At 45.5% G+C, this 18,354-nt stretch overlaps 1 protein-coding gene across 1 annotated transcript in view; it reads left to right on the plus strand.

The window, feature by feature from the left end:
* Positions 1 to 17,712, plus strand: part of LOC146180543 (neprilysin-1-like) — a 33,835-nt gene extending 16,123 nt beyond the window's left edge. The window contains exons 3-4 of the mRNA XM_084577770.1: positions 3,984 to 4,005; positions 16,684 to 17,712. Coding sequence (XP_084433896.1) covers positions 3,984 to 4,005; positions 16,684 to 17,712 — 1,051 coding nt within the window. The remainder of the gene's footprint in view (positions 1 to 3,983; positions 4,006 to 16,683) is intronic.
* The last annotated feature ends 642 nt before the right edge of the window (positions 17,713 to 18,354 follow it).

Below are 18,354 nucleotides of genomic sequence, written 5' to 3' on the forward strand. Positions count from 1 at the left end.
AGCTGGTCTATTAAACATGTAGCCAAAGGCAACAGAGATGTGCAGTAGCAGGTGCATTGCACTGCAATGCCTCCGCTGTTGCATATATGCTGCATTTTATATGTTTTATATGTTGCATTGTAGCTTCAAGTTGTCATGAAATGATGCGACATCTAATTATCGAGTTAATGACATATACTTTGACTTGAATGTTGTATGAGAGATATCCTTATTGTCAAACCTCATTTCTGGCAGGTAGCAAGTATGCCCGTTGGTAGTTGTAGTAGGTCCTCTCTGTGATGCCTTGCACCCCAATGGATTGCAGGAACCGAAGAACTGAAGCTATACCGCAGCCAGAGAACAAGATGCCTGCAGCCAGGAAGACATTTCTTGCTGCCTTTCCTTCAACCAGTGGTTGGCTTTTCCAGAGGAAAGAATGCTGCAGTGAGCATGTCCCCTTCACAGTCGCAAGGCTTCCCGCTATGCTAAAGTAAAGGGTTCTTGTTTGCCCGCACATTGTTCAGGTCTCAAGAAGCTGCCGCAGGCAACCTTCGAACACAAGGAATTTTCGCTCTTTGTAGAGGGGTTCCTCAGTCGCTGACTGGGCCGTTTCATCCTGATGGTCGCTGAAAAAGAAGTGCAGTGATGTCAGCGATTGGTGCCATGTGATTGTTAATATTATGAACTAATACGTAGCAGCCGTGGATGTTCATCTCGGAATGTCTTGGCTGTAAAATGTGCTAAATAAAGCTGCTGTCAAAGTTTGTAGTAGGTATGCATTTTTTTTTTCATTCTATCAACAGGGAACAGAAAAATGCCATGGCAAATTAGGTACACTTTAGGGCTACGCAACGTATATTTTTTTCACAACAGAATCAAATATCCTTGAGCATCTTAGTGACTTGTTCAAATATTTGTGCAAAATTAAACTTCAAAGTGCATGTGATGGCTCCGTAGTAGCTCTAAAGACAGCACTAATGTACACTAGGCAGGCACAGCATGACCATATTATGTAAGGAAAAATTGCCCTTTTGCTACCTGACGCAACTGTGAATATCCTAACACCACGTCCGAGATTAGTGGTGTGCAAGGTATGTATGAGGCATGGTCTTTATAGACTCATCAAGGCAATATTTGTTGACCCATTGTGAGTATTACCCCATCCTTAATCATGTCAAGCCATGCATGAGAGTTATGAACGCTATCATTCGAATGGACTGTGTCACAGGGAGGGTATATTTGCAGGTTTGAATGAGTGAATATGTGACACATAGGTGACGTATTTCGTCAAGTTTTCTTTTTTTTTTTGCCTAATGAACAGTGCTTAAATGACAAATTTTCTTGCCTGCCATAGCCAGCAAATGCAAAAAAGTGGATGAAAGAAGTTCTGTTCTAACGAGCGGCCAGTGATAGCAGTAACTAGCCAGTGATAGCAGCCTGAAACCGACTTCTCTGGTGGCAGGCTTCTCTGTTTGAACCTTGGTGCTGACTAGAGATATAAGTCCAATAGACACCTGTGTGCCTGGAAAAATTTCATATATTTAAAATTATTCGCAAGCACCCCAGCTACGTTTAATGTAATCAATCATATAGCTCTTTAATACATTTTCACAACACTACAACATCTTTATCAATAATGACTTACCAACAGAATGGCACTCCCACATTGTGTTGCCACAGTATGCGTGTGAGTAGTTGAAGGCCCCGCTGGTGATGCTTCCTGCAGACAGATATTCATAATTATAATGATGGTTGCAGATTTGAAATTTTTCATGCTTTCATTTTCAGGTGCTGTATAGAGTGAACTGCCCGTAACAAAATGCAAACATTGTCAACTTGCTACACATACACAAATATTCTGAAAGTGGAGAACTGATATGACTAAAAAATTTGCACAGACAAGCTGTAGTTTGTGGAGTTTCAAGAGCCCTGAAAAATTTGGAGGCATGTTAGCAGCACGAACAAAAGAAACAGTGCAGGACAGTCGACTAATACACTGTTCCATGAACCAATCCAGCAGCTCATTATTTTTGAACGTCGGGTCTCCCATGTTAATCCAGTTAATATATGTGCTCCGAGTTTCTTTTCTTGGTGCGCCAGTGCACACCAAAGCCTTGCATCATCCACTAAACAAAATTAACTATTTGAACTCCAAAATAATCTCATCTATACAGGAAGAGCTAGATTTTAATTGCTTCCAGAAGGTGCCTCAAGCGATGATCGAGCTTGTGCATGGAAGCAGACATAACATTTGCACTAATTTGCATAGCTTACTTACTCGGGCATTAGAGCCATCATATGCAATATAATACAAAGCTGTTCAGTACAGTTGAAAATTAGGAATGTACGTATGTCAAAAGACTTGCATCATCCACTGGACAAAATGAACTATCCAAAATATTCTCACCTCTACAGGAAGAGCTGTGGTATTTGGATCACCTCCGGTAGGTGCCTGAAGCAATGGTTGAACATGTAACTAACTGCATGAAAGCATAATGACATAGCAACAGTTGTGCTAGTTTATATAGCTTCTAGCAATAGAGCCATCATATATGTGTGCAACATATTCCAAAGTTATAAATGTGGCCTAAATATACATAAATATAAATATAAAAGTATATATACATTGTTATTAATACCATGATAACAGTACTAACCTGTCCAGAGGAAACCTGTGTAGTGCTGAGGTCTTTCGGGCTTCCTGGCGATGATGGTTTGCCATGCTAGGAAAAGAAAGAAAATTTGTGCGTAATCAACATTGTGTTAATGGCACTTTTATTATTCTGCACATGAATGAGAATGAAAGGAGACAACAGTCTGCAAGTGCAAGGTCATAGGGGATACCTTTTTTTTTTATCTATATACCACGTTATTTTTCCTTCCACTTGGTATTTAATTATCTTTCTGCCTAAAATCGTTACATGACTAATTCTGATCAATATCAACCACAAAAGTATTTTAAAAAACTACATTTACCTTGGACTCGACTGTTGGCTCCTTTCATTAATTGTATCATAACGAGCCAATTTCCCCTTCAATTTTCCGCTTCATGAATGAGAAAGACATGCATACACAGGTGTTAAAAGGCAAAGATCAAGAGTAGACTAAACGCACTGTAAAATAAGCATATCTTTAGGTGGATGGGGGGTGGGGGGGGGTGCAGTTGGTCTGCATTGTTATTAGTGTGCTGGTATTTTTTTATTACAAGTCAGGCTTTGTTTATGGGGTTCAACGCCCCAAATTCGACTCAGACGAGGCGCCGCACAGCACTGAGTGACATCGCACAGGTGCGGACGTACGTAAACGGAGCAGCTAGGCTTTTTCAGTCAAATTAAAATAACGCCTTCCTCACTGGAGATCAGGAAATATTTGTCCGTGAAAGGCCACTTGCGTCTACTACCGGTCCACGCATACCACGACTACCAGTTTCAAATATGCACCGAGGGAAAAATGAAGAAAAAGCGTGCTCCGTTTACTTTTGTCCGCACCGGTACGAGGGCACATTGCTTGCGCTTCCGTTGAAGAGCGGCCGCTGTGCCTTGGGCACAGAAGTCGACCACCCTAACCCACTGCCCAGGCAAATTATACTGCGATTGTTGTGATCGCGTACGCGTTAGTGTATGGTAATTCATGGTTTCATGTGCGCAGGTCGCCTTATCTTTTTTTTTTTTCCTTATCCGCGCGCCGCAGGGCGAGAGCTCCCTTTCATACATTTTCAGCGCCTTAACTTGTTGTGGTCCTCTCGCAAGAGCGGTTTGCGCGCAAGGAATCTGCGCCTGCAAAACTTGCGCTAGGCTTCATGCACTTCCATGCGAGACTCCGAGCCATGCTACGCGTGTTTCCACAATAACTCGCAACCCAGAAAACTTACCATTCCAGGGAGAAACTGCGTCGGCGAAGCGTTGGATTTGAGGCGTTGACGTCTCACGTTGAGGAGGGTTTGCTGCGCCAAACGGATTATACTGGTATGCGTCACGGGAAAAGTGGCGGCCACAAACTCTGAGCTCCTGGCGCTTGTCCGACGATGACAGCCCGACGCGTTGGAGCCAGCTTTCCCGCGTGACACCTTGCTTTGTAGGGACACGATGTCGTATTATAACATCTTTCCTGTCCTCGGCTTTACAGCCAACTACATAGCAGTGGTGGTCCACTGCAGACCAGAAAAAAAGCAGCAGCAGTTGGGATCGCGAGATTTCAAGACTGACAACCGGGCAACACGTGCTTTTGCGAGCAGACGGATCTCTCTCGGCCGGAAGTGTTCCGCTTGTATAAGATGCGCGCAGAATTCTTACCTTTCTTTAATGTACAATAATAACTAACGAATAAAATACTACTTTCAGGAAGAATAGTGCTAATTTTAAAATCTATAATTGCAAAAATTACACGTGACGTCATATGGCCATGGCCAATGATAACGCTAACCCCAATGACGTCGCATGGGCTGGGCGGCTGAAAACGCACGGTGGTGAGTCGCCCAAATCGGCTGCGAGCGGCAATTTTCCAAAATTATTTGTAAATTACAGCTAACACGCAAAGCTTTTTGAATGTGATCTCGATGCTCACTAAGACCACCTCTAAACACATGTAACATCAAAATACGGCCGTAAATGGCGTTTCAGGGGTCCTTTAAGGACACGGAAAATTTTGTACGGTCATGCGATCCGTGCCATCGGGTTGGAATGGCGCAAGATAAGTGGAAAGCTCCGATGGCGTTAGCACCAATCATTACCGAGCCGTTTCACCGGTTAGTAATAGATTTAGTTGGGCCACTTCCTGTGACAGAGTCAGGGTACCGTTATATCCTCACTATGTTATGCCCAGCCAAAAAGTTTCCAGAGGCTATTCCGCTGCGCGAGGTGACGTCCGAGAGTGTAGTGGATTCGCTGCTGTCTGTGTTTGCACGAGTTGGATTCCCTTCCGAGGTCCAAAGTGATCAGGGTAGCGTTTTCACAAGTGTCCTCACCACCTCCTTTCTCGAGCGATGCGGCATTAAGGTAGTGCACAGCTCGATCCACCATCCGCAAAGCAACAGCGTAGAAAGATGACATTCTGTTCTCAAACGCGTCCTGAGCGGACTGTGCTATGAAAACAAGCGCGAATGGGATGCCTGCCTGCCTGCAGCACTTTCGCTTTGCGGTCAGTGCCGCACGAATCCACTGGATTTAGCCCAGCCGAGTTGGTGTACGGAAGGTCACTGCGCTCACCTTTGCGAATGATACGCGAAGCCTGGGAGGGGCGCGGAGAAGACCTAACAGTAGTAGAATTCATTCTAAACCTCCTGAATTGCTTACATAACACTAAGGAACTCGTTAAGGCCAGACGAAGTCAGCCCAGGCTCGTTCCAAAGTGTACAATGATAAATCAGCCCGTCAAAGGACGTTTCCTATCGGGGACCAGGTGATGTTGCTGAGAGGTTCAAGGCAGGATAAGCTCGAAGTACAGTGGGAAGGACCTGCTGAAGTCGTTTCAAAGCTTTCTAACACTATCTACGCAGTGAAAATCCAAGGTAGGCGTAAAGAGCGCGCTTGCATTGTATGGGTCCTTCAACAATTGCAGTGCTATCTTGGAGCTGCCAAATTCACGGTAGAGACAGACCATTGTCCCCTGGCTTGGCTGAAAACCGCGACATCGAAGAACAGTCGCCTTCTGAGGTGGAGCTTGATTTTACAGCAGTACAATTTTAAAATAAGATACAAAAAGGGGAAGTTAAATGGGAATGCGGACGCGCATAGCCGCTGTTTCTAAGCGGTCCGAGGTGCTCCTCACCATGTGTCCAAATTGATACTCAAGTTCTTTTTTTTTCGTGCGCTTGTATATGTGCAACTATGTAATGCAGCACGTTTGGTTTTTTAGGCATACGTGGGTCCTGAGCGTCTTGAGTGTGGGCTTTTCTCGGACAGCGATGGCAGTTTTCTTTTGACCTGGTCTCTTCAGACGGGAGCCGAGTGCTAGCTTAGACATGAGGTTGAGTTTCAGAGACAGCTCAAGCAATATGGCCTACGACAATCACGACAACGCGACAAGCGACAGCGAGCTTCAAGCGTTCATGTGCAGGCCATTAAGTCGTCTCTCCATGCAGCAGCTGCGACTGCTGCCCTCCGTGACTCTTCTGGCGGGGGAGGAGGCTGTTGTGACCGTGGATGGTCCGCGCCTGCGCGCACTATTGTGCGCCTGTGGGCATGGTATTGATATGCGCTGTTAGTGCAAGGGCTCTAAGTGAGCCTGTTCCCATGAATCTTTTTGTGAGCCTGCTTTGCTTTGTCGTGACCCTGCAACTGCCAAGTTGGCCCTGTCAAGGACACGTCAAGAAAAATACGAAGACGTCGCCCTGTGAGAAATAGCCGGAAGTGTTTTTGTTCAACTGTTCACCCTTCCCGTCGAGAGCCGCTATTGTCAAGTGAGGAGTGCCTATTGTCCCAAGGAGACAATCGGAGTGACACGTCCGCTGACGTACAGGAGAAGAAAGGAGCATGAGGATTGCGGCCATTAGACCTCTGTTTTCCCGGGAATGCAGGAAAGAGTTGCAATTGCCGGAAAGGGACAATGCTGGGAGCAGTATTCGTGGCGCGCACGTACACTTGGGTTTCTGAGAAGGAAATCCACTTGCCGGAACCAACTAAGCAAATCTTTGCAGAAGAATCGAAATTTACCTCCTCGCCGTTCCCAAGCTCTACCCGCGAACAAGAGACCACGCCCGACGAAACAATACTGGACCAGTCAGTTCATCAGACCATCGGTGTAGTGATGTGATCGATTGGTTGCCGATAACTGAGGGGTGTGCCCTGGAACTGATTGGTCAGCATCTTCAGAGAGGGGCTGGGCAAAGGGGGATTTAAGGACGTTGCAGAGCACGAAATGACGCTCTGAGCCCTGGGTAAATGGCACATCCAGACGCTTCTCGCTATGAACTCTTAACGCTTGCCATTTTGCTGATATACCTTTTTTTCATGTAAATAAGTTTTCTCAAAGTGCCATTAAATCTGCTTGTATATAATTTACCAACTTCGAAGATTTAATCCTTCATCAACTCGGAGTCTGTGCACGCTACCAAGTGAAGGCCGGGACGACTTAGTCCCAGCGTCACGACATGTGCTAGTCTAGGACTGCGTGCTAATATTAATGTGTGATATAATAAAGTACCAAATTAAGGAATTAGCCAATAAGCGAGCCGACCCTACACGTACATACGTCAACAAAGAACCGCTCTGGGAGACGAACGTTGGAGACATAAGGCTATCGTGTGACACCTTTGAATGCGGAGCTTAAATGTACCACATAGGTTTAGAGCGCTAGTATGGCTAAGCCGATGTGAGGAATTCAGCTGACACGGATGAACGTTTGCTTATATAAAGTAAGCTACCACTGGTTAAACTAGTTCAAACGGTATGTTAAACCATGCTACCTTGAGGCACTATTAGGAACCCTCGGCCGCTTCTTGTTTTTACTTTCATCGGGCAGTAATTGAGGGCTAAGGTACCATCATAGGACCACAACGCTCGAAGTGGTTTGTGCGAACAATATATACCAACAGACAGTCGCATGCTTCCCGTGTTCTTCATTGGGCAATAGTATGCCATGCAATCCTTAGGGATGTCCGGAGCGCCACGTGTTTAAGAAATTGCAGCTTGCGCTCGAAAGTTCTTATAAACTGGTATACGATGGATGCTTGAAAAAACTAATCCGGCAAAAGCACGTGACGATGGTTCTAGGTTACGGGGCCATCAACCCATTTGCTGACGGCCGCCTAGGTGGCCCTGCCCACGGCCTTAGTCCGGACTACCTAGACCACGGAGTTACCTAGACTGAGCTTGCTAGCACGGGCTCCCACTGCTCCAGAAAAGGATCACGCATAGTATTCGGTGGCGGCGGCGCAATGCTACATTCCCTCAAAACATGGTCATAGGTTGCCAGCTCTTGGGGCCATCTGCTTTCCGGCCGAATCTGTTTCGGGTATATTTTGCTCAATATTTACGAATTGAGGATACCTAGTCTACAAACCTCTCCAGATGTATTCCTGTGTTTTTTCCAAGTGCTTCACCGGGGGCGGTTATTTCATCCACTCCCGTTTATAATAATTTCAGATTTCATGAAAGGATACCAGCATGTTTCACAAGACTCTACCCTAATTCGCCGGTTAATATGCTCAGCTGACGAAACCTCGAGCATTTATTACAAAAGCGTTCAAATAAACCTGTGAAAGAAGACAAAGCACTCGCGCAGCCCGATCTGCCCGCGATCGCGTGACGCATTAGAAGAAGAATTTTGTCGCGCCGTTCTGTCACGGAGACCAGCTCGTCGCCCGCCCCTTTCTCGCCGTATTTTTCCTGTGCTTGTGAGCAGCACTTGCCGCGCTCTACTGCGACCACAGACGGTGAGTAACCGCTCCTTCAGTTCGTTTGAGTGGCGGATCGATCTGAGATGGGAAGGCATCGTGCAGTGCTTTCTACTGCTTGCATGGGCCACAACATCAAAGGCATTGCTGCTGTGGCCGTCACGTTCCCTAATGTCTGGGTTCCCGTGCATGCTTCGTCACACGTTCAATGCAATCCTGTGTGATCTCTTGAACGACTCCTGTATTCGCTTTGCCACGATATGCTCCATGTGCGATAGCTTAGACTCGATGTTGTTTCGTGCCGGAAGATATGTAGAATATCGAATGTGCTTTACTATGGACATCTCAATGTGCCGGGATCCGACCTACATTCTTTCATGCCAAGAAGTTGTCCCTTACTGTCGTCTTTCTCGCATTGATTTGTCTCTGAAGAACTTCTTGCTGGGAGGCCACTATCGCTGTATCTCGTGAGAGAAGACTACATCTCTTGCTCGATATTCTAGACATTTCCTTTTTCTTATAACGATTTTCAGCTCGCACTCTCAATAAGTACTAATGGCAAATGCTAAATAGAAAACATATTTGCGGGAACAAACTGCCAGACACGCCATGCATATTTGTTTAATTTGGTTCACTTGAAGGAACGCGCTGTTTCTGTCACACTTCTTTCTGTGGATACCTCACCGCGCAGTAAGAGAAGGTAGGAAGATAGGTGTGAAAGTGGAAGGAGAAAAAGAGGAGCCGTAGTGGAGGGCTGCGGAGTAATTTCGACCACCTGGGGATATATAACGGTCTTTATTTTCGACTTTCTCTCTTCTGTCCGCACGAGGCAGGGGAGGTTGCTCAGCTACAGAGCAAGTAGCGGGCCCGTGTATTTTCTTTTCCTTCTTCCTACAGTCATAACAACAGCAACAACTGACGTCGCCCAGCACACGGATGCCTCTTCGTTCCGCCTCCATCGAAACACAGCCGCCGCTGGTCGGAATGCATATTTTGCAAGGAAACTCGTAATTATACAAATCGTTAACTAAAACCTTGTAAAATCACTTTTAATTGTTGCAGTTCGACGTTCTACTATCAAGATCGAAACTGTGAACATGATGATGCCGCATAAGCTTTTGAGACGAAGAAAAACTCAATTTTAAAGCCCTACAACTCGAGGAAATGAGATGCTTGTTTTCGAGCTAAACCGAAACCAAAGTTCTTACTGAAATTGGGCCCATGACACGCGCATGAAAACTCGATAGAAGGATGATACCCTGTGCCCCTGTGTTGCAATGACTGTGGAATCGAAAGGGGCGTGTGTGCTCTGTTGTGAAGTTTCATGCGATTTTGTCTCTCTCCGCCACACTGGCAGTTTAGACCAATGTGTCGTAAATAAGTGATGTTTTCTTTCCAATTCCACACGAGAAAATGCGTAGCATTACGTGCGCAATGCGGCTTCCAGGTCACACTACGCGTCGTAGCCTCACGTCATCACTGGTAGTGGCCATCATGACGGAGGGATGTAGCGTATAGATTGTGGTTCAGCGAACGCTTGGCGAATTCCTGCAATATCTACCTCAGTCCAAAGAGCCGGTTGTTCCAGTTAAGAGTCTTGCGTTTAGAGTACGTAGAAAGAGTTTGAAATGCGCAGTGCCTTAAAAGGTTACGTTCAGCAACTGGAGTGCAATGTTCCACTACTAGGGTGAAACAAGGAAGCGTGATTTGTATTTTTCTTATTCGTCACGCAGCGGCGCCTTCGCAATGCCTGGAAGCAAAAGCCCTTCATATGAAAGAACGAAAGACGCGAGTGCTTCTCTGAAGACGTCCGGGCTGAGCGCAGCGAAGGAGAGCCATGACAAACGTTTTTCCAGGTCCACCTCTCCGAAAGAACAGATTAGTAAAGGGACAGGTAGTAACTTAGCGGAACCATTGGCGACAGTATGGAGCCATGAAGCGAAGGACAGTTGCGTAGACGAAGTAACAGCCAATTTTAAATAAAATGCTTATATTATAGAAGGGCTGTGCAGGACAAATAACTAAAGAATAAGGATTGTTTTTATTACATTATTGCAGATACAAAAGCTTACAGATCTTGCAATGTTTGAGCTCTTAACGTGTGCATAGACCTTTCTAGATCCAAGCCCTCTAATCACTCAGAGAGAGGAACTGAAAACCCCGTTATGTAGTTTGAGATTTCAGGGCAGGGTAAAGGTCCACACTCGATATAAAACCAAAAACAACCCTCTAAACAGCATCCTAGATAGGCCTGATGAGACGTCCGAGCTGGAGACTAGCCAGAAATACCTTTGTGTAATGCGTAGAAAAAATGTTTGGATAGAGGCATATTCCCACAAAACCTCTTATACCACATCCCATGGTTGGCTCAAGTCTAACACAGTTGTGGATTCAAATTGTTTCACATTTTTTTCCTCTTAAAATTAATAATTGACTCAGCTGGAATACCACTGATCTGAATGCTTTTTAGAACTATTTAGAGAGCACTGTAACAGCTAAATAATTTAGGACATATTCTAGCGCTTCAAACATCATTGTGCTTGTACTAAGCTTCGAAATTGCTCTTTATTTGATTGAATTCACCAGAACGGGGAAGGAAATTTGCACTCACCACTTGCACCACAACTTTTACTGCAGCGCCATGACCCACGTCACCACCTCGCGTCTTCCACTGCCCTCTCTCCTGGACCTAAGGCAAAGGCGAGTTTCTCCCCTACCAGTTGCCGCTCGATGGTACCACGCGCTGCTCAAAGAGACAGCGCAGATCGGACCCTGCTTTCTGTCAGACTGGCAGCAACTCAGCCCACGCTGTCCCCAAGAGGATTCTCCGCTGCATCGGTAGCCTCAGGCCCGTCACGACCTTCGCAGCAATCTGAGAATGACCCCACCACGGCGGCCTCACTTTCCTTTCTTCGAAATGCCAGGGAGACCTGTTGGATTTCCAAGGGAAATCAGAGGCGGCCACAAATTAAAGAGAGAGGGAGTGCTTGGCTTCGTGGTGAAGCGATGTCACCTCTGAGAGGAGCCTCAGAGACCGAGGTGAATACACTTGAGAAGTTTTCTTTTTTCGTAACATATAGGCCACACTATAATGTGTTGCTGGACGCGATGGCTGCTCTTGGCCGTGAAAGCAATCCCAGAGATTGCATTTACTAGTAGCATCAGGTACGACAGCTGGCCAGTCAGCTTACTGATGATGGAAGGCCCTGCAGGGTCCTGAGTGGAAGTGTTATGGCTATCTGATTAAATTCCTAGATATAGCTTTAAATTCAGCCGTCAACTCAGAAGGTGCTCAAGAGCTCGGTAAGCACTACAGCGGGCCTCGTGCAAGGATAAAAGGCATAAATAATCTCCTAAGCAACAGGCCTTTTCTATAGAAGAGTTCCCGGCGGCACTTATTACGACTGGTTGTCGTGAAGTACAATTTCTAGGAGACACACGGTGACCCTTTAAAATCTGGTAGTGTTGAGGCAAAACGGAGGAATGTGAAATTAGGTTTGAAAACAGAGATATTTTCGTATATATCTCTGGGAGCCCTGTTTTACATCTACATCAGGAGTTCCGTCTGCTTCTGGACAAAATGTGCATTTTGGGATGTTTACGCTCGAAATTTTAGACCCGCTATAGTTTACAGTGGTTAGGGCGCTAGAATGCTGTTCCCATGGATGCGGAATCGAATGCCGGTTTCGTAAACCGCTTTTCCATACAGGTGAAAAGCAAGGCCTGTGTGTTATGTGCGATGTCATTTAGAGCTATATCTAGGAATTTAATCAGATTGCCATAACACTTCCACTCAGGACCCTCCAGGGCCCTCCATCATAATTAAGCTGATTGGTCAGCTGGCGTGAAGTTTCTGGAGCCCTCCACTTTGAGTCTCTCATGCGTCTCAGATGCTTTCGGACGGTAAACCTCATAAACTTAACAAACTCAATCTCTCGGCGTTTTAAAACATTTAGGGCCAGATAGAATTGCGCAGCTTCCAGTTTTATATCATTTATTACTCTGTCAAAGTAGCTACCCAAACATGTATTTACGAATTTAGGGGCAACAATAAATATTAAAATAACCGTTACTCAAGATAAAGACGACAGCCCCCTCTAAGCACTGACACAGAAAAACAATTTAAGCACTGCTCGCCTCAAGAGAAACATGGAAGAATTTCGACCACCATGGGGCATTCGTAAGATACTTCACTTCGTGCTTCAGCTGCTCGAAGAATTTAAGTGGAAATGTGTTATAGAATCCACTAAAAATATCGAAATGCATAATAAGTGATCAGCACAACGTCTGCCCCAGACCCTCGCCAAATTGGAAATTCATGCTGTCAAGTCTTCGTTGCTAGAAAAATTACTGCTAGCTATACAGCACTTCGCTGACGAGCTGGATTTTAAGGATTAATTTCACAAAAGGCAAAATCGATTCAATTTCGCTTACTTTCTTGCACTTTCAATATTCAGTGAGTTAAAGCAATCGCCAAAGAGTATTACCTTCCTATAAAGGAATTATGCCTAATTGGTATCAGTCCAAGCGCATCGTCCTGGTCTGGCAATGCACTTCTGATCCACCACATAGGCGGGGCAGTCGTTACATTAAATGAGCTAACAAGGTCGTTTTCTGAGCAGTTACTAACCTATTTAATATCGATACACACGCGATGGATTCTCTCAAAGCGCAGAACAGCACGCGAGAAAACAACGCTCTTTAGAACAGCAAAGAGACAAATCAGTATCAGGTAAATACAGCGTGCAAAATATCGGAAGGTGCAAAAATATTTAGGTTTCTGTATCGCAATTTAAAACTAGTCTAGGTTGCAATATGTGATGTTTTTGATTTTTAATAGCCGAAAAACTATCCGTGAACAAAGCCAGGAGGTTACACTATGGCAATCCTTACACTATACAGTTAACGTACCGCTTCCTGCATTCAGTGAGCGTAAGTTACCATTAGGGTGCGTTTAGAGACGCGGCTCAGCAACAATAGCCGTTTAACCCGCTAAAAGAAAACTAGTGAGGAGAAACGCTGCTGGACCCTACCGTTGAGAAAACGGAATTGCGCTTTTTTGATGATGTATACTAACACTTGGTTTGCTGTTTTGACGCCTGTTGCTTTCACGTGTGCTCTTTTGGCGCCATGCTGATTTTCCCTGTGCTGTTTTTGTATGCCGTTCGTTCGTGTCCCGGTATTTAGTGTTGCTGAGGAATTTGGAGTCGAAACGCGAAGTATTTGAACCTCCGGATCGCACATAAGGAATGGAAATATTTCCGTTCGACAACTTTGTGCACTATTCCGAATTCCATAAAAGAAATGAAATCGTGGGAAGAGAGTGCTAGTCCTGAACTTCTTGTCCTCTTCTTTCACCCTTGCATTCGCCTGATCATTTGAAATCTAAAGAAGAGAATGGACGTTGAACAAATACCAAGACTTTAAATGGCCTCACTATTGTGACTTGATTGGTTGAGAATTCCACAACTCAGCTGAGGGACCCGAGCTCCACCCTCACTGGTGGAGCGTCTAGATAGGGAAGAAAACGCAATGAAGCATGGATTGTGGGGTGTCCATGGTGAAGATTAAGGAACTCAAGTCGTACGAGGTATTCGAAGCCCTCCTCTACAGCTAGTCAAAAATAATTGGCTGGTGACTTTTTTTTGGGTAACGAAATGGAGTTGCGAAAGCACGCTCTTTGCTCTCTTTGGCACGCTGTATTCTTGTTTCGTTGCAGCGCCGAAGTCTGGCTTCTTTCAGTCTAGCAGACTCTTCACTGTCCGTCCATAATGGCTCGCCTTCCGCTACGCCGAACCATATATATACACACACACTGCGACACCTCCTCTCCCCTACCGCGCATGTGTAATAATTTTGTTTTCGCAACAAAACACGTCTTCCCAAAGAACAAGGCGCGTATTGCGTTCATGCGAACTATCTCCAAGACAACCATTTGAGTATTAGGGATGCTCTTATATTTGGAAAATCCGATTCCCAATTCATTAGTAGCTTCAGACGCTTGTGAGTCACTCCGCGTTGCGAATACAAGAACTCTACCGAATTGGCAGAAAGGGTTCCCTGATGATCTCCGCCAACTTCAAGCAGGCGGAAGCGCTATGGCAAACTAGGGATGATGAAATCGATGAAATCGCTTGGGATGATGCTTAATGCCATCGCAACACTCGGCTGCGTCTGAAATATTTGATCACGTGGCGACTTCAAAATAAGCTCGGCAGAACCAAAAAAAAAAAACTTAAACCTACTTATGCAATATGATTATGTGAAGCATTAGGCCACAAATGCGACTTCGGTCAAGGATGGTTTTCAGTGCAACACAATCAATCAATAAGGTAATCATACTTAGCTTTACGGATTCCGAAACATTAACTAAATTTTCTTCACATGGTCGGGAAATCTCATTTTACTATGCTACTAACGGACTCGATGACATTAGTACAATCCTTAGATTGTGTTATAACGGGCTCTTGTTTGAGTTTTCCTCTATGTATTTGCTGTAACAACCGATGTTTTTATTGCGAAAGCAATACTACGCCAGGCCTAACCGCTCGTCGCGGTGTGGCGTCTCTCTGTTCGTGTACGTGTCCATGGTACCCTGGCAGGAGCAGCCAACTTGGGTCTCTCGTTTCACATGGGGCCTTTATGTTAGACTAAGCCTACCAGAACCCTGGAATTCACGTTACCCCTATAGGCCTCTCAGGCACGTTCATACGGCTTGGGCTTGGTTAAAGCGGAGCTTTATATGTGGGCTGGGGAAGAAGAAAAACACTCGGTCACCCGCGGCTAAAGCTTTCGCTCTATGTTCGGTTCAGCGGAGCTCAATTCTTTTAATTTATTTTTAGTTTAGCGCTGTGATGTGGTAGAGATGTAGCTACAGGCTAGTGATACTCAACATACGAATTAAAACATCTCGTCTCGTATTATAAAAATAAAAAATTCGTAGTTAAAAGCAAATGGCGAAGCCTTAGTTTTTTAGCAAGATTCTGTTGTTCTTTATCACTATTATTCCATGCACTTCATCACTCACTACTTCTCTCAAATTTAAGGACAGGGCTGCAAGTACTTTAACACATAAAGCACTTTAAAAACTACTGCAGAGATCATGTACCTAGTGCACTGATTTATTTCTCATTGCAAAAGTTAGTTTGAGGTAATAGCACAGAATATTTGTTGACAGAAGCGGCGTTAGAATGAGCCTCCTGGTCGGTAGCTTGCTTCCAAAATGCTGTTGTTTTCTTCATCATGTGTGCCACATGAAGTTACCAAAGATTTAAATTAGGCGTTAGGAGGCATTACCAAGGGGCTAAATTTACGCCGTAAACTATGTTTTTTTTTTAATTTCTTGCAGCTCAGTCCAACCAGAAAAGGTGTTGCCGCAGGGATCGTGTTTCTGACAACGGTTTTGCTCTTCTCAGTCGTCATCACAGCGATCGCGTTGACATTCCGGACCGAGAAAAGAGTTTCGAAGGGGAAGCCGTACTGCGACACGATTCACTGCCAATTACACATGAATGTTCTGACGTCTCGTCTCAACAGGAGTATCGACCCATGCGAGGATTTTTCAGCGTATGTCTGCTCCAGTTGGTTTCCTACTAGCGATAAGCGGGTGCACGTGAAGACTCCCGTCGATGAGGTTGCGTTCTCGCGGCTGGCAGACTTCACTCCGCGGCACGCAAAAGATCCAAGCTGGTCAGAAGGCTCTCAACATGTACAAGGCCTGCATGACCACAAATGACCACGGTGGCGCCTACCTACCGGATTTCAAGCAGCTTATGCGGGAAATGGATCTCAGTTGGCCGGAGCCGTCGCCAGAGGACGCCGACCCTCTAGGTGTCATAGTGGCGCTCTCACACAAGTGGCGAATTGATTTGTGGCTCGAGGTCCGTGTGCTACCTCTGCCAGCTCATAAAAAATGGCGCCTCAGCTTCGGTCCTGCGCAACAGATACCTCTTCTTCTGAACCAGTACGAGTCTGTGAAGGAAATTAGAAGCTACACTGAGTACTGGATGGGTTTCTATAGAGACCTTAGCGTTAATAACTCGGGCACTACGGACGCATCGACTATAGAAGCTACGATCAATGACACTCGCATCATGGATGGAAGTATACTAACTCGCCTGAGTGAACTCATCTTCACCCGAATAAAATCCCCTGTTGCCTTTCACCTCGAAAAATTCGGTGATTACTCCCAACCCATTACTTCAGCCATGTGGAAGAAACTCCTTGATAAAATAATAAAAGTGGATCCTCCGTTGGATGTCGGTGACGTCGTTAGCCTCAAAAGTAGCAACCTCTTAAAGACCATCGGTAGCTTCTTCAGCCAGTACGGCGAATTTAGACTTCTCCACCAGTTTTCTTGGGCATTCGTTCAGTTGTACGCTCCAATAGCTGAGCCTCGGATGCTGCTGAGGCATTTTGGCAATATGTACAAGGCTAACGTCTACAAGTCCACTTACTGTGGATTACACGTTGAATCGACATACAAGGTTCTCGTGCTCTCGCTTGAAATGTCCACCAGCAAGAACGAAAAGGACAAGGACCTTATTCGGACCAGGTTCCAAGGAATGGTATCGGCTGCTATCAAGAAAGTCGAGAATTCATCGTGGATTGACGAACGTGGCAAGCGCGTCATCAGCGATAAGATTGCGTCGGTTAAGATAAGGGCGTGGCCTGATCAGGAGCTGATGGGTAACCAGACTCTTGAGGAAATTTACAAGGAGTATCCGACCACGGCGAAATCGTTCGCTGAGCTCTGGATGCAAGCACGAAGGACCATACGCACTGAAATGGAGAAATTGAGCCGCATTCAAGATTCCCAGGCGTGTTACGAAGCGCGTATTTTACCACTGAACTTCGCGCAATCCTACCCCGAATATGACTACTTCTCAGGCCTCATACAAATGCCAATATATATGCTCAATCCCCCGCTGTACTATAGAGAAGGAACAAACGCCATGCTTTTCGGTGGTTTGGGATACTTGCTCGCTTTGGAGCTGGCTAAGGCCTTTGATGAATCTGGCATTCGCTGGCTGCCAAATGGCACAAGTGTTGACAGCATTCTTTCAGAAGGGTCTAAAAAAGGTTTTCGAGAGCGGAACAGCTGCCTCAAAACGCAAGGAAGCGTGTTTCCAGAATTACCGGCGCTTGAAATCGCGTACGCTGCACTGCAAGAGGCTGATGAGGGCGGCAGTGGTAGCCTTCCTGTCGGAGAAGACCTTCCACCGTTGAAAGCGTTCTTCATGACCATCTGTTACATGGCCTGCTCTACACACAACTTCCACAGCGCCTACACTGCGGACTGCAACAAAATTGCTCGCAATACTGCTGCCTTCGCGAGGTCGTTCAACTGCACACCTGGCGCCAAGATGAACCCTGAGAAGAAATGTGTTTTCTTCACCTAACAGAAGATTACTACTGTGGTCCACGAATGTGCCCCCTTGCCATTGTTATCCCCCAAAATGTTTTCGACAGACTCACATTCTTGGTTAGTATGCACTCCTCTAGACCTTCATTTCCTATGTCAATTCTGTTTTTATTTTGACACCAGTTTTTTGTGAACGCTTGTGCTATTTCCACTCATTTCTAAAGATCACAAGCTCCATAGAAGAGTGATCTACTTAAAATATTATCAGGCCAAGCTTTTTCGCCAACCAATACGGTGCTATCATTTTCCTACTATGCTCAATAGGTCACAAGCGTCGTGAATCTTGCAACCAACTGTTCGCTACTCACATAATGTAATAATAGACTGATAGATTGATGCGCGTCATCGATATGGGCGTAAGGTACTTCAGAATGAAGCATGTTTCCCGACGTTTTGGGACAAGGACGTCATTGCAAAAGATTTGCTCGTGGGAGGCCTTTTGCCCACAGTTATGCTCTGACGATGGTTTTAACTTTACACATAACGCTCAAGAACCCTGGGAGAATTTTATTGCTTTTTTTCTTCCACTTCTTTTGTGTGCCTGTATTTGGGAGGAAGCACAAATTTGTCACTGATCTTGGTGTGTGAACGGGCCTTTTTGAAGAGTGGTAGGCGTTTT

The sequence above is a fragment of the Amblyomma maculatum genome, chromosome 8, assembly GCF_055883805.1.
Source record: "Amblyomma maculatum isolate TAMU_Amacu chromosome 8, ASM5588380v1, whole genome shotgun sequence".
Classification (NCBI taxonomy): Eukaryota; Metazoa; Arthropoda; class Arachnida; order Ixodida; family Ixodidae; genus Amblyomma; species Amblyomma maculatum.